At 38.5% G+C, this 15,205-nt stretch overlaps 1 protein-coding gene across 1 annotated transcript in view; it reads left to right on the top strand.

The window, feature by feature from the left end:
• SNTG2 (syntrophin gamma 2) overlaps window positions 1-15,205 on the top strand; it is a gene marked incomplete at its 5' end in the record, with an annotated part of 308,679 nt that overhangs the window by 232,231 nt on the left and 61,243 nt on the right. The window contains one exon of the mRNA XM_081997695.1: window positions 9,102-9,231. Coding sequence (XP_081853821.1) covers window positions 9,102-9,231 — 130 coding nt within the window. The remainder of the gene's footprint in view (window positions 1-9,101; window positions 9,232-15,205) is intronic.

Below are 15,205 nucleotides of genomic sequence, written 5' to 3'. Positions count from 1 at the left end.
GTTATTCTACAAAATACCTATTAGTTCAATAAATACATATTTTCAGAGGAGTGTTATGGGGAAAAAATTATTTGCATTGTGTTATCTTTAATAATAATAATAACAACAATAATAATAATAATACAGTTATATTTTTCCTTCTTCTGAAAGCAGAGTGTATTTAGACTTCAAAGAAATCCACCACATTACTAAGCATAACTCAAGCACATGGACATCTATTTTTCCCTAACAAACATGCCTGAATTTCATAGACACTATAAATTTAATATTTAAATCATGTGCAGAATTGAACATGTTGAAGAAGTAATCTCTTGTATATAGGTTAAATATACTCACACTGATGATCTTTGTAGTCACAACAAAGAGGTTTGTTGCTGTGAGCTATAAACTCTACTCATGTCAAAAGACTTACAAGAGTTTAAACCTGAACCTGAATTGGCATTACCGTGGCAGGCAGTCCAATAATTATTATCCCAATATAGATTTTGTTAGCCATCTTATATGTGTCTCCAATATAATACATTGGAGACATGTATTATATTGGAGATTGAAGCCATTGACATATCAAATCAGCTCTGAAGATATCATTAAGATAAACACAGTCTTCCTACAAGGGATACTGTGAAATACAGTTCGGTGATTTATTACTTAAAATTTTAACCTCTCCTGCACATTTCCATTGTACTTAAGGATCAATTAGAAAATAACATGCATTTTTATTATCCTAGTGATTAAAATAAATTTTAAATACTTGCATTCAGACTTTTTAAAAATACAGCTGAAGGTTTTTTATCTTTAATATTAATTATTTTGCCAATGCATTTAATAAGGTGGTGAAGTTGATCTTGTTTGATTCGCTAGTTTATATTTTCTAATATTTTCTTGTAATTTCTGAGTACAATTAACATGTGACATGCTCTGAATCTAAAAAGACAGTTGCATGTCAATAACTGAAGGCAAAACACCATTCCACCTAAATTCTGTGGAACCATTCACATTCTTAAAATCTTTGTGGGATTGGATTTTAATGGATGAGATTCATCTCACCTGGCTGTAGACACCTAATAGTCATTCACCTACGAACGTGCTAAATCCCTGGACTCACCTTGGAGTGAATGGAGAGAAATTAGCATCTCCAGAGAATGATCCTCCTCACCTATCTTGTGCACTTGCTTATGATAGTTCCTGAGTTTAGCATGACTCATAGAATCAAAGGATAATTCAGGCTGGAAGGGATCCTGGAAGTCACCTAGACCAGCTCCCTGCTCAAAGTATGTCTAATGAGATCATATTGCTCAGGGCCATCTCTCATCAATTCCTGAACACTTCCCAGGGTGGAGATTCCACAACCTCACTGGGCAACCGTTGCCAGTATTTGATCACCTTTGTGGGGAAAAAAATAAAACAGAAAAAAAATCTAATGCTGAACTGAAATTTGCCATGTTCCAGCATGTGTCTGCTACCTGTCATCCATATACTTAGGCAACAGAACTTTATATGTTTGAATGGGTTGGAATCCATCTCATTTGGATTACAACTAACTGATAATTGTGCTGGAATTATAAAACACATAAGTACATATAAATTCCATTCTCCAGCCCACCACAGTGACTGATCCTACTACACATTCTGCACTCAAGAGAAGGGAGTACTACACTGATACTGCATGTAGCTTTCAGTCATTCAAGCTAATTCTGTTACCCTGCAAGACTCCTCCACTTCTTTCTTCCATACAAATAAAGCATGCTGAGATTCCTCAGATTTTTCTGTCTGCATCAAAGCCAAATACCTCACATGTGCATGCTACTCTCTCTTTGCTTTCAGGTGGTGATATTACCTGTGTTCTTCCTCTTCATCAGTGCCAGTGTAACTATTTCTGGGACTTCATAGGGAACAGGATAAGGGGTCTCATGAATGCTAAAACTGTCCCCTCTCCTACTATCTTTTTCTTCTGCACAAGTTACTACAAATCTAATGGAATACAGCTGCTTCTACTGCCACATCAGTTAAGAAAATATCTGTGGAAACATAATGTCTGTAAAGTTATCTTACTTCATTATTCCAAATTTAATACAAAATAAACCAAAGTTAACATACTGGAAACAAATTGTTCACAAAAAAAAATCAAACATGAAATACATCCTAAGTTTATGTTTGATAATTTGATATCTTTTTAGCTATATAATTTCTGTTAATAGTCCAGATATATAAGCAAATTTTAATATTTTTTAAGATATGAGGCTATATGTCATTTACAATACAAAATCCCATTATTTTTAACATAGAATTTCAAAGAGATTAAGTAATTTAGATAATTCTTTTTTGGGAATTTCCATTCAGATCCACCCACAGTGCACAAAATTTCAGGCTAAATCTTGCCAGAAGTTCTGGCAAGAGGGCCATATAGTACTATAAACAAGCCACTAGAAAATGCTGTAAGAAAAGCAATAACTCAAGTCAGACATCAAAAAGTCATACAAACAGAAACTGATTTAGGACCTGGGAAGATGCAAAACTGATGAATTCTGTCTGTATCAACATTGTAGTAAACTTCATGTGAAACAGCTGCGGTCAGACAAGCATCTAGGTTTTTACTAAGGAAATACAATAAAACATTGAAATAAGTCTAATGGAAAGATGGTTTCACATGCCACATACTGAAAATCTTAAAATATATTTTACTGAAATTCTTAACGTCCAATAAAGTAAAAATTCAGCTTTTCCCATTTCATCTAGCACTGAAAATACATTTTCGCTTTAGAAAAGTCTTTGGATTTAACACCTGTATTGTAGCTAAATGCTTTTACTGAAAAATATGCTTTATTCATATTAATTAAATCACAGTATCACAGAATCACTAAGGTTGGAAAAGACCTTTAAGATCATCAAGTCCAACCATCAACCCAAAACCACTATGCCCCCTAAACCATGTACTAAAGCACCACATCCACATGTTTTTTGAACACTTCCAGAGATGGTGACTCCACCACCTCCCTGGGCAGCCCGTTCCAATGCTTGACCACCCTCTCAGTGAAGAAATTTTTCCTAATATCCAATCTAAACCTCCGCTGGTGCAACTTGAGGCCATTTCCTCTCATCCTATCACTAGTTACTTGGGAGAAGAGACCAACACCCACCTCACGACAACCCCCTTTCAGGTAGTTGTAGAGAGCGATAAGGTCTCCTCTCAGCCTCCTCTTCTCCAGACTAAACAACCCCAGTTCCTTCAGCTGCTCCTCATAAGACTTGTGCTCCAGACTCCTCACCAGCTTCGTTGTCCTTCTTTGGACACGCTCCAGCACCTCAACATCCTTCTTGTAGTGAAGGGCCCAAAACTGAACATGGGATTCAAGGTGCGGCCTCACCAGTGCCGAGTACAGGGGCACGATCACTTCTCTACTCCTGCTGGCCACACTATTTCTGATACAGGCCAGGATGCTGTTGGCCTTCTTGGCCACCTGGGCACACTGCCAGCTCATATTCAGATGACTGTCAACCAGCACCCCCAGGTCCCTTTCCACCAGGCAGCTCTCCAGCCGCTCCTCCCCAAGCCTGTAGCGTTGCATGGGGTTGTTGTGACCGAAGTGCAGGACCCTGCACTTGGCCTTATTAAACCTCATACAGTTGACCTCTGCCCATCAATCCAGCCTGTCCAGATCCCTCTGCAGAGCTCTCCTACCCTCCAGCAGATCAACACTCCCACCCAACTTAGTGTCATCTGCAAACTTACTGAGGGAGCACTCGATCCCCTCATCCAGATCATCGATAAAGATATTGAACAAGACCTGCCCCAGAACCAAGCCCTGGGGAACACCACTTGTGACCGGCCGCCAGCCGGATTTAACGCCGTTCACCACAACTCTCTGGGCTCGGCCATCCAGCCAGTTCCTCACCCAGCAAAGAGTAAACCTGTCTAAGCCACGAGCCACCAGTTTCTCCAGGAGAATGCTGTGGGAGATGCTGTCAAAGGCTTTACTAAAGTCCAGGTAGACAACATCCACAGACTTTCCCTCATCCACCAGGCGGGTCACCTGGTCATAGAAGGAGATCAGGTTGGTCAAGCAGGACCTGCCTTTCAACAACCCATGCTGGTTGGGCCTGATCCCTTGGTTGTCTTGCACATGCCCTGTGAGCACTCTCAAGACCAACCGCTCCATGATCTTCCCCGGTACAGAGGTCAGGCTGACAGGCCTGTAGTTCCCAGGATCCTCCTTCCAGCCTTTCTTGTAGATGGGTGTCACATTGGCAAGCCTCCAGTCACCTGAGACCTCCCCTGTTAACCAGGACTGCTTATAAATGATGGAGAGTAGCTTGACAAGCTGCTCTGCCAGCTCCCTCAGTAGTCTTGGGTGGATCCCATCAGGCCCCATAGACTTGTGGGTGTCCAGGTGACTTAACAAGTCCTTAACTGCTTCCTCCTGGATTATGGGTGGGTTATTGTGCTCTCCATCCCCATCTTCCAGCTCAGGGGGCTGAATACCCAGTGGATACCTGGTCTGGCTATTAAAGACTGAGGCAAAGAAGGCATTAAGTACCTCAACCTTGTCCTCATCCTTGGTGACAATGTTCCCCACCACATCCAGTAAGGGATGGAGATTCTCCTTGGCTCTTTTTTTGTTGATAATGTATTTGTAGAAGCATTTTTTATTATCCTTTACGACTGTGGCCAGACTGAGCTCTAGCTGGGCTTTTGCCTTTCTAATTTTGTCCCTGCTTGACCTAACGAGATCCTTGTACTCATCTTGAGTTGCCTTCCCCTTCTTCCAGAGGTAATAAACTCTCCTCTTTTCCCTGAGTCCCAGCAAAATCTCCCTGTTCGGCCAGGCCGGTCGCCTTCCCCGCCAGCTCTTCTTACGGCACATGGGGACTGCCTGCTCCTGCGCCTTTAAGATTTCCTTCTTGAAAACTGTCCAGCCTTCCTGGACCCCTTTGTCCTTCAGGACTGTCTCCCAAGGGACTCTCTCAACCAGTGACCTGAACAGGCCAAAGTCTGCCCTCCGGAAGTCCATGATAGCAGTTTTGCTGAGTCCTCTCCTTACTTCACTCACAACTGAGAATTCTATCATGTCGTGGTCACTAAGCCCAAGACGGCCTCCGACCACCACATCTCTCACCAGTCCTTCTCTGTTTGTAAACAGCAGGTCCAGCAAGGCACCTCCTCTGGTGGGCTCACTCACCAGCTGTGTCAGGAGGTTATTCTCCACACAATCCAGGAACCTCCTAATTAATGCTAATTGTTTTAAAGTGTCAATGTCAGGAAGAGAACTTAAGTCTACCAATGCCTGTCTGTTATTCTGACTGCCATTCTCACAAAGACAGTGTTTGTTTTATGAAAAGAAATTAATGCAGTAAACAAAACCCAAAAGAGACCAGGAATGCAGGTCCATTCATCATTTCACCATGAAAGTGAGACAGAAAGAGTCTGAGTGTAGAAAATAGTGCCTCATGCTCCTTAGTGGAAATACTTGAGCAACCAAAGTTACAACTTGGGAGACAAATCTGAAATAATAAGAAATGTAACAGTAATTTGGCCCAAATCTCTAGAATTTAGGAAACGCAAACATTCATTTCTGGTTCTAGTTGCAATAGTCAGTACAGTAACAGCAGGAGTAGAACAGATGGGAATTTCCCCTAACTGTGTTTCAAAATGGGCTTGCAGCCTCAGAGGAAAAAAAAAAAAGTGAAGACATATTTTGTGGCGATGTGATGACTTCATAGCATCTTGAGACCTCTCAAACTTACTATTTAGTATTAAATGGAAAGCTCATCCTTGTCAGCTAATAGGAACAGGGCTTAGTTGTGCCTCTTTATGTTTTTCTTTTCTGTGTTTTGAAGAAATGGAGAAAGGCATGGGATTTAAGCCTCTAGAATTTATTTTCTCATGAATTCCAGTGCTGTCTTGGTGCTTGCATTGATTATTTCACTTAAAACAAAAACAAAAACCTCATCATTCATTTTGTTCAGCTTTTATTTTTAGTTTGTATATTTGTTTTTACTTGTCACCTAATATATACACTATGCTTTTCAGACCACAGTGTGATTCATGTAACAATATATTATGAGATCTGTAGAGGGAAACTATTGCAACTGATGGCAAGAAATCATCATAGTAAAGTTGAGGAAGGTTGAGAGCAAAATCACTGTGTTACTAGCACAGACTTCATGGCTGGCATCTGTAAACTTTGAAAAACCCTGGCTCTTTTTTTTTTTATTTTCCTATTCCATTTAATGCACTGAACCGCTTTCTGGAAAAACTAGCTTTCTGCCTGAGTCAGCACAGCAGGGACACTGGTTCCCCAAAGGTCTCAGTCCCCTATGCCAGGCAGTGTGACCACTTCCAGCACCTCAGAAGAGCTTTGAAACAGACATAGCTCCTGAGGAAGGATGTCCTGGTGTCTGTCGGCAGGGGCAATGGAACAACTTTTGCAGGAAAGGGTTTGGGGATCTTGGCGGACACCACATTGAGCATGAGTCAGCTCTACACATTTTCACTGATGTAGGGTAAGCACACATAGGCTGCATTAGTAATCATGCAGTCAGCAGGTTATGGAAAGTGATTTTCCTCCTCTACTTTGCATTCCTGAGGCCACATCTGAAATACCTGCATCTCAAATTCTGTGTCCAGTTTTGGTCTTCCTGTGGAAAAGAGATTTGTATTTTAAACCAATTAGTGAGGAGGCTGGACTAGAGGACCTCTTGGGTTGATGGTTGGACTTGATGATCTTAAAGATCTTTTCCAACCTTAATGATTCTGTGATTCCTCACACTCTATTTGATGCTGTGCAAATATCCTGTCAGTGAAGTGTTCAGATCTCTAGATGGATTTGTTTGAATCTTGTTAAATGTCTTTTATAACTGATCAGCATATTTTTAATAAGGTAAAGGACAACAGAAGTTTTAGTGTAATCCACACTATCACCAGCACAATGTTTCAATTGATAAAATTGAATAATTTATAATGAAACTTGTTATTTTTTAATCTAGATTGCCTGTGTTGATTGCATTAGTTGTTAGCTGAGGAGTTCCTTTCTGTGATCTTTCATCAGCTACTTGTATATCTTCGTGCCACTTGGCTAAGGCATTCACACTGCATGCCTTTATGCATCTAGTGAAGCTGAGTTAGTATCTAGGCACCCTGTGCATTCAGTGGAGAGCACATACTATTTCTTGGCTCTGTTAAATGCTCTGGATTGTTCTCTCTGTCTGTGTAAGGATTCTAGCACCTTAGCTTTGATATTTGAATTTACTATCTAAGTTGGGGATTGTGAATGGCTTCTTTTCATGGCACCACATTAAGTCTGTTTCCATGCTCCACTGTGTATCAATGCGTAGGGGATGACAGATCTCCACTGTCTCAATGAGATGCTGAAGAGGTCATACCATAAGTCGTTCCATTACAGCACTGTTGAGATCTTTGTCAGAGCCTTAGGTAAAAGGAACAGTATGCCTGAGAGGTGATTATTTCACTCAGTTTACTTGAAGACAATAAAAGGATGTGTTTTGACCTTTTCTTTCTTTCTGAAGAGGTGAAACAGATTTACTGAAATGAAAGTGACACAGAATTGTGCCATTGCCATCAGGTTTTAATAGTTACTATGATAATTCAATCATGAAAGGAAAACAAGGGGATCAGCCGATATATAATTAAGTCTTCAGACCAAGAATGTTATTTTTGTGAGCAGCGGGTATAATGCTTTATGACTCTTTTAACAGTAAAGCATATCAGTTAATGTATATATATCTATTAGGATACTTTGTCTTGTTAATATTGTGTGTGATGGGTATTTTATATGACCTTTTTTAGCAACTATATAGAGTTCAGTATTCTTGTTCACTATCAAACTTCCTACAAATGACAAATGTTAGGTTAATAACTTTTTCAGTAAGTCATGAATGAGTAACTGCCTATTAACCTCTGTGTCATTTTGAATGCTGATGTTGACATATGTCATAAATTAAGCAGCAGAGGACTTCACCTTAGATCAGAGAATCCCAGAGAAACCCAGTAACTTCATAGAGCCGTATTCTTGATTCAGTAGCTTGCTTTCTTGCAAGTTAATACCAAAAAGAAAGCAATATAACATATAAGTATACATAACTAATCCGTAAATGTAAAAGGTAGCAGTGATATTCTCCAAATCAGATACAAAACAAACATATGCACAATCATTCAGATGATTATAATTGTCTTTCACAATAGGTTATGATTAAAATCTAATTCTCATGACACTCATGAGCATTTAAATAATCTATGTAGCTTTCTGAAGTTTAGTTGCTGAAACTAATGTATGTCACGTTTTAATTAGACCAGTGTACTTCCATGCCACTACTTAATGAACTTTTGTTGTTTCTATTGAAAAGTCTCATAGCTAAAAAAGCATATCACACCAGGATCCAAATGTGGGGTATTTCAGAGGTACATACACGGTGCTTAAATTTCTGCAGATAGTAAGAAAAGCATTGGCATTTGCAGAATAAAGTTGCTATAAATACATAAAAGATGGATAAAAAAATGAATAAAATGCAACTGCACATTAGTATGTGTCGATGCTGTTTTGAGAAAGGGCTCTACATTCAAAAATTATTTAAAGAAACTTATAAGTTTTCAAATTCCTGTGTCATGAAAGATCATAAAGGAAACATTGCCTAGAATGTTATGCAGAAAACTATAGGAATCCAAGAAATTAAAGCTAGGGAAGGCAGTTCTTTGCAACTTAATACATTCCTAGTAAACAAAACCAAAATGCAATAAAGAAAATAGTCATTTTGGTTTAAATTTTTTTATGTTTGTTCAAAAAGATCTAATGCATACTTCCTGAATACACTACCTTAAGTCTAGTAATTATTAACATAGTATGTATACTCAAAGGAAGTAAATGATCAGCACGTATATATTCTGGTACAGAGAAAGTACTTGTTGTATGTGTTGCTCCTGGTACTGCCCATTATTATCCTTCTTTTTGTTGCTTTTCTTTTGATTTGTAAAGTTCAGGCTCAAAACTTGTTAAAAGGTGAAAAAATCACTTGAACACTGAGAAATATTGGGCAGTTTCAGAAAACTGACATATCTTCCTTTACGGATATATTTCTTCTTACTGCAGATCTAATGCATTTGAAGTGCTGGCACTCGATGGAGTTAGTACTGGGATACTTCAGTTTTATACAGCCCACGAGAGTGCTGACTGGCTGAGAGCAATATCAACTAACATCAGTGATTTGACACTTCAAAATGTATGTTACTTTCTGCATATTTTCTTGTCTATGCTATTGTAGAATTATTTCTAATTTTCCAAGGGTAGAAAATAATTCACATTTAAGATACAATATATAAAAAACATGCGTATGGGGAGGAAAAGGAGAAAAGAAAGAGCAGGGAGAGTTTGTCTGGTCAATCAAAAGTATCAAGAACTTTTCAAGACTTTTAGTGTTGTTATAGAACTAAGAGTTGTAGAAAATAAGATCACATTTAGTATTTGTAATGACTTTTTATGGCAAAATATTTATCCTTTCTGTTCATTTCACAGATCTTTAGATATGAACAAATGTAATTTTTACATTTTTGTAATTAAAATGTGCTTGAAATTAGTATTTGTTGGTTTGGAAGTAGGCATGCGGGAATTCTGTAGCTAGTGAAGTATGATTCAGAGCGGCTTATTGGGAGACAGTATTTTTACCTCTTTAAGTTGTCTAGGAGTTCATTTATTTAAGGTCATATTATTCCATCTTTCTCCCTAGATGTATAAAGGTGCTTATGCTGTTTTAAGTTATTCCTGTAAATTCGTAAGTAGCATTTGCTATTGCAAACAGAAGTATTAAATAATCCCTGGAGAAACAAAAAATTATTTTTTGGACAGCGCATTATTCTTCCCAGAAGGAACAGCTGAAAATTATTGAAGATTCTGGAATGGATGATAAACTTAAATAAGGAACTCTATAATGTACAATATTGAAAATATATTTCAGTCTTTTTGAAATGGTAGAAATCAATGGTGAAAAAATAAGAGCACAGCTGTCCCTGGAAGAGTTGCCTGTGCAGGTTTTTAATTTTTTTTATTTAGATGTGTTCAGACTGTAACTTCTTTTATAAGTAATGGTTTAGTAGCATGTCTTTAATTTATACTTTATACTCTAGATTAATTATTGCTTAGGTCTTCAGATTATATTGTGTAGAACTTGTATTGGATTTCAACATAAATCTTTGGTCAAAACATTATAAACTTATTATATTTTTCTGGTTTCCAGAAGTTACTTGGAATCACATTTGATCACAGTAGTTAATTTATTACATTAATCCATTATAAATATTCAATTGGTTAAGCAATGTCTTTGACAAAATGGAACATTTTTGCGTATGATGCATTCTTTATAAATATTCTCTATTCTCCATTTAGTGATTTGCATCATTTACAGGGTATTACTATTTGGTAGTTCTAAGAAAGCAATGTAAATTATTCATAAAATTTCATAATTCCTTCTGTGTGAATAAAAAAGGAAGTGTATGGTAATATTTTTAAAGCAATTCCAGTTCATAGTTACTAAGCCCAATTATTTTGTATTCTAAAGAAATCCACTGTATAAAAGCTACTCAAGGATATAGGTGAATAAGGCAATAAAAAGTGGCTATAAATGAAAGCAGATTTTATTAGTCATAGGGTTCTAGTCTGTTTTTTTCAAATGCACTATGTATCCTGACATAGTATCTTTACTCTGTGGTGACCTGTCTGCAGCAATATTATATACTGAGTACTTACATTGTTCTTCTTCATTATCTATCACAATAGTAAATTCTGTAAACAAAGTAATCCAACTGGTGTTCATATAAGTGGCTGTTCTGAGAAAGGGGCTGAGAAAGGGGTACTGGTGGATGGAAAGCTGGACATGAGCCAGCAATGTGCGCTCGCAGCCAACCATATCCTGGGCTGCATCCAAAGTAGCGTGGCCAGCAGGTCAAGGGAGGGGATTCTGCCCCTCTGCTCTGCTCTGGTGAGACCCCACCTGGAGTCCTGCATCAGCTCTGGAGCCCTCAGCACAAGGAGGAGCACCTGTTGGAGCAGGTCCAGAGGAGGGCCATGATCAGAGGGATGGAACACCTCTTCTATGAGGACAGGCTGAGAGAGTTGGGATTGTTCATCCTGGAGAAGAGAAGGCTCCGGGGAGACCTTGTAGCAGCCTTCCAGTGCTTAAAGGGGGCTTATAAGAAAGATGGGGACAGACTTTTTAGCAATGCCTGTTGCCGTAGGACAAGGGGTAATGGTTTTAAACTACAAGAGGGTAGATTTAGGCTAGATCTAAGGAAGAAATTGTTGACAATGAAGGTAGTGAAACCCTGTCCCAGGTTGCCCTGAGAGGTGGTAGATGCCCAATCCCTAGAAACATTGAAGGTCAGGTTGGACGGGGCTCTGAGCAACCTGATCGAGTTTCAGATGTCCCTGCTCATTGCAGGGGGTTTGGACTAGATGACCTTTAAAGGTCCCTTCCAACCCAAACTTTTAATTACTGATCATCAGAACAGGAGATGTAATAGTCATTGTGAATCCCTTTTATTGAAAATCATTTTTTGAGACTTAGGTCTGTGAGGCTGGAGTGCAACTCAAGTACACAGCAAAAGAAGGTTGGAGAGTATTCCCTGCCTCTGGGTGGGCACAGGACACAGACTGACATCCGCAGTGCTTAGGGCAAGGCCTTTGGATTAAGCATCTTGAAAAACCGTTTTGAATGTTTTTTTAAACTTTAATACTATCATTTCGCAAAATGATTCTTTTCTTATCATACTTCTGAAATTGATGTCGGGGAATGGATCTCTAATTCCTCAGAGCTTTTTCCTGCTTCTGTACTTCTCCACTGCTATAGAGTGTCTCCCCCATTCTCCAGGAGTACGTGAAGATAATCACTACTGGTTCAGAGATTATTTCAGATAATCCTTTATCTACTTATGGGTAAATTTCTCGAGTCCTTGATGATTCTAAGTTAAATTGCTTCTCCAAATATTTAAACTGTTCATTTCCTATTCTGTTCTATGCCATCATCTCTGTACATAAACTAAACGCTAGATATGTGGTCACAATGGACCTTCTTGCTGATACTGTTGGCATAAAGAATATCAGCATTCTTACCTTACCTATTACTAACTATTTAAGTAATACTTTCCATTGCTCACTTTTTACTTCCACACATTTTGATTTTGTTTGTGCTGATACTTGTTTCTTGATTTTAGCAACTCTTCCTGCACCTTAGTCATTCTTATTTCATCTATGCCTATTAGTGCTACTGTTATATACATCCTTTGTCATACATGTTTGCATACCATTTTGTATAATTTCTTTTAGAATTTTGGTTCTTAAAGAGCTCCTGATACAGACTAATTGTTTTCTTACAATGTACCCTATCTTCCACATATCCCTTTACTCTAATATACTCTACTTTGTTATTTTACCATCGTAGAGTCTCTATCAGCATCTGCCAGCTCTTTGTCAGATCTCACGCTGATGCCAGAAGACAATCCTAATGTAGACAGTACAAAAATAGCTCTGCCACAATGTGACACTTCTGCTAATGTCAGAGTAGTCTTTTGAAGTACTGAAACATCTAACTTCTATGCAAAGGCAAGCTCTCTGGTGATCAAGTGTAAAGGACTCATCTTTCAATAGTGAAGATGTGAAAAGTCATCACTGCATAAGGATACTACCCCTGGATGTTTGCATATCTAGAAAATGTTGCTTGGTAGGTGAGAAATAATGATTCTGGTACTATCCTGGAGAGAGTTAGTTCTTAATAAGACAGAGGAGCACAGGGAATACTGAAACATGGAGAAAGATGTAAGGATATCTTTTCAGCCCTCCTTAGTGATATATGCCTTGTATGTTTAGTTTGGAAAATCTCAACAGTTAGTCAGTTTTACAAGCAGTATGGATTACTTTTCCTTCTGAGGACCCCTGCCCCAAATTATTCATCACTCTACTCATATTCTTGTTTTTCACATACTTTACCAGTGTGAAACTTTCCTATCATCTTCCTTTCTGATTCAATCACCAGGCTTCTTAATGTTCTCAAAGTTCTTCACATTTACCTTTGGCAGAAGAAAATAGAGATGAATCAGCACCTCACATTTATTTCTTCATACACCTCTTTTCTCGTAGAAGGATGTACAGCTGAAGAAACCGAGGGGAGAGAGGGAACAGAAACTGGCAGTGAAGCTGCCATGATGAAACAAGAAGCATAGGAAACAGACTGATCTGAACATGCTTCTCACTGCTCCTGTTCTTAATTTGTTCAGCTAGAGGGTTCTTTGTAGGCAATGCTGTACTGGAGATGTTTTTTTAGGAGAGAGTTTTTTGGAATAATTTATATTTCTCTCTCTGTTTTACACCATTCAGATAGCCAGATATTAAATATGCACAGCTTTTCTCACAGATCTTAATTATTTTCTTTGAAACATAACACTGAATATTAATGTAGTCATAATCAGAAATACCTAAAGGTAATGCTGCCAGTTCATTTACATTGTAGAGACTTGCTTCTTCTATTTATAACTTTCTCAAGGTTTTGGTTTTGGGTTTTTTTCCACAAGGTATTCTAATGGTGTTGGTTTTGAAAAAAATATTCACAAATAAGCAGGTTCATGTTGTTCATAAGCAGGTAAGAGAATGAGTTAAGATGCAGGTTCATGTCGTTCATACGCAGGTAAAAGAACAAGTGAAGATGCAAGTTGTTCCACTTTAAACTTTATTTATTATTTTTATAAAACCTTCCAGCAATTTCACTGGAGGATGGTAGAAACTTAAAACTTGGCTTCAAGCCAGGTTTATTAACCAGGATCATATTTATGCCTTTCACAGCTTTTTAAATTGTGTGTGTCATGATGCGTAAACCTTTTCTTTTACACCTTCATGTACATGTATCTAAGTGATACTACATATCACGGTGGAGTGAAATTTCTGTTTGAATAGGAAGAGATTTATGAAATATGATCTTTGAACATGCATATAAAAAAAGAAAGAGGATTGAGAAGGTCTTGCTTTCTTTATACAGTAGAATGTGGAGTACATGTAGATAGAAACAAAATCCTTGTGTGTAGGAAGCAGTATACAAATTGAGCTGCCTCAATGATTATGCAAACAATCCTGTTCCTAGGGTGAAAACACATGATAATATTTCTTTGCTGCTGCTTTTTTTTTGTTTTTAAACTCAAAAATTTCCATTTCAAAGTACCACATTTCAAATTCTTGAGGTTGTAAAGGGAAGTCAGTAAGGGTAGGAATCACATCACCTAAATTTAGTCAAGCAATAAGCGCTTGCATGGGATCCTCTTATAGCCAGGAGAAAAAAAAATGTGCCTGTCAGGATCCTTCTCTCCTCTGCTGTATGGAAAGAGAATACAGGTATATTAGATGTATAACTATTTCCTTTTTTGGCTTGCCGAAGTCAAGTGAGAGAAATCCCAGCCTGGGAGGTATTCAGATACAGGTATATGGTTCTGAATCATTTCATCCCCATTCTGTTCCTGCCCTGTACGTATTGGTTTGGAACAGACTGTAGAAATTACAATTGCTTAATAGTTCCTTTTCCAAGTTGTCTGCAGTCTTTTCAGATCCAGATTTCTGGTTTTAGTTCCCCTGCTGTTTCCAGCTCCCATTACTGTATGTGCTGAAAGCTCATGCACTGCCTGCAAGGTGTATCCCATTTGTATTCCTGTCTCTGCACCAGCTGTGGAGGCATGTAGAGAACATGTGGTGCCCGGTGAAGTGGAGAGCGCATACTTCTCTCCTCAGCCCCGTGACATAGGGATGTAATGTGATGCAGAAGGAGATCTTTCCTCTCCCCACAGTTGCATCAGAGCTGCAGCCATCCCTGCTTTGAATAGGGAATGAGCTAAGGCTGGGCAGTGAATAGCTGTGGAGTCTGAAGCATTCTTCCCTATTGCCGTTACCAATGGGAAGCTGGACTGGTTGTGAGGATGCTCTTCACACTACCCTCACTCTGCAGAAAAACTGCATAGCCAGTCTCACACACATTTTTCCAGACACATCTGAACACAATAAAATAAAAAGTAGGATAACAAAGTTTATTCCTGTCATATAGGGAGCTTAAGTAGTTCGGCTGAACCAAAAAGGACAGTGAAAGGAGACAGGATCCCTGCTAGCCCTATTCATTTGCACTGTTTTATGCTATAGTAATCTTATTATTCAGTATGTCTTTGGCCACCTGC

The sequence above is a fragment of the Phaethon aethereus genome, assembly GCF_964289735.1.
Source record: "Phaethon aethereus genome assembly, chromosome: 3".
Taxonomy (NCBI): domain Eukaryota; kingdom Metazoa; phylum Chordata; class Aves; order Phaethontiformes; family Phaethontidae; genus Phaethon; species Phaethon aethereus.
The sequence above is the reverse complement of the archived record's forward strand: the minus strand, read 5'-3'. Positions and strand labels throughout refer to the sequence as shown.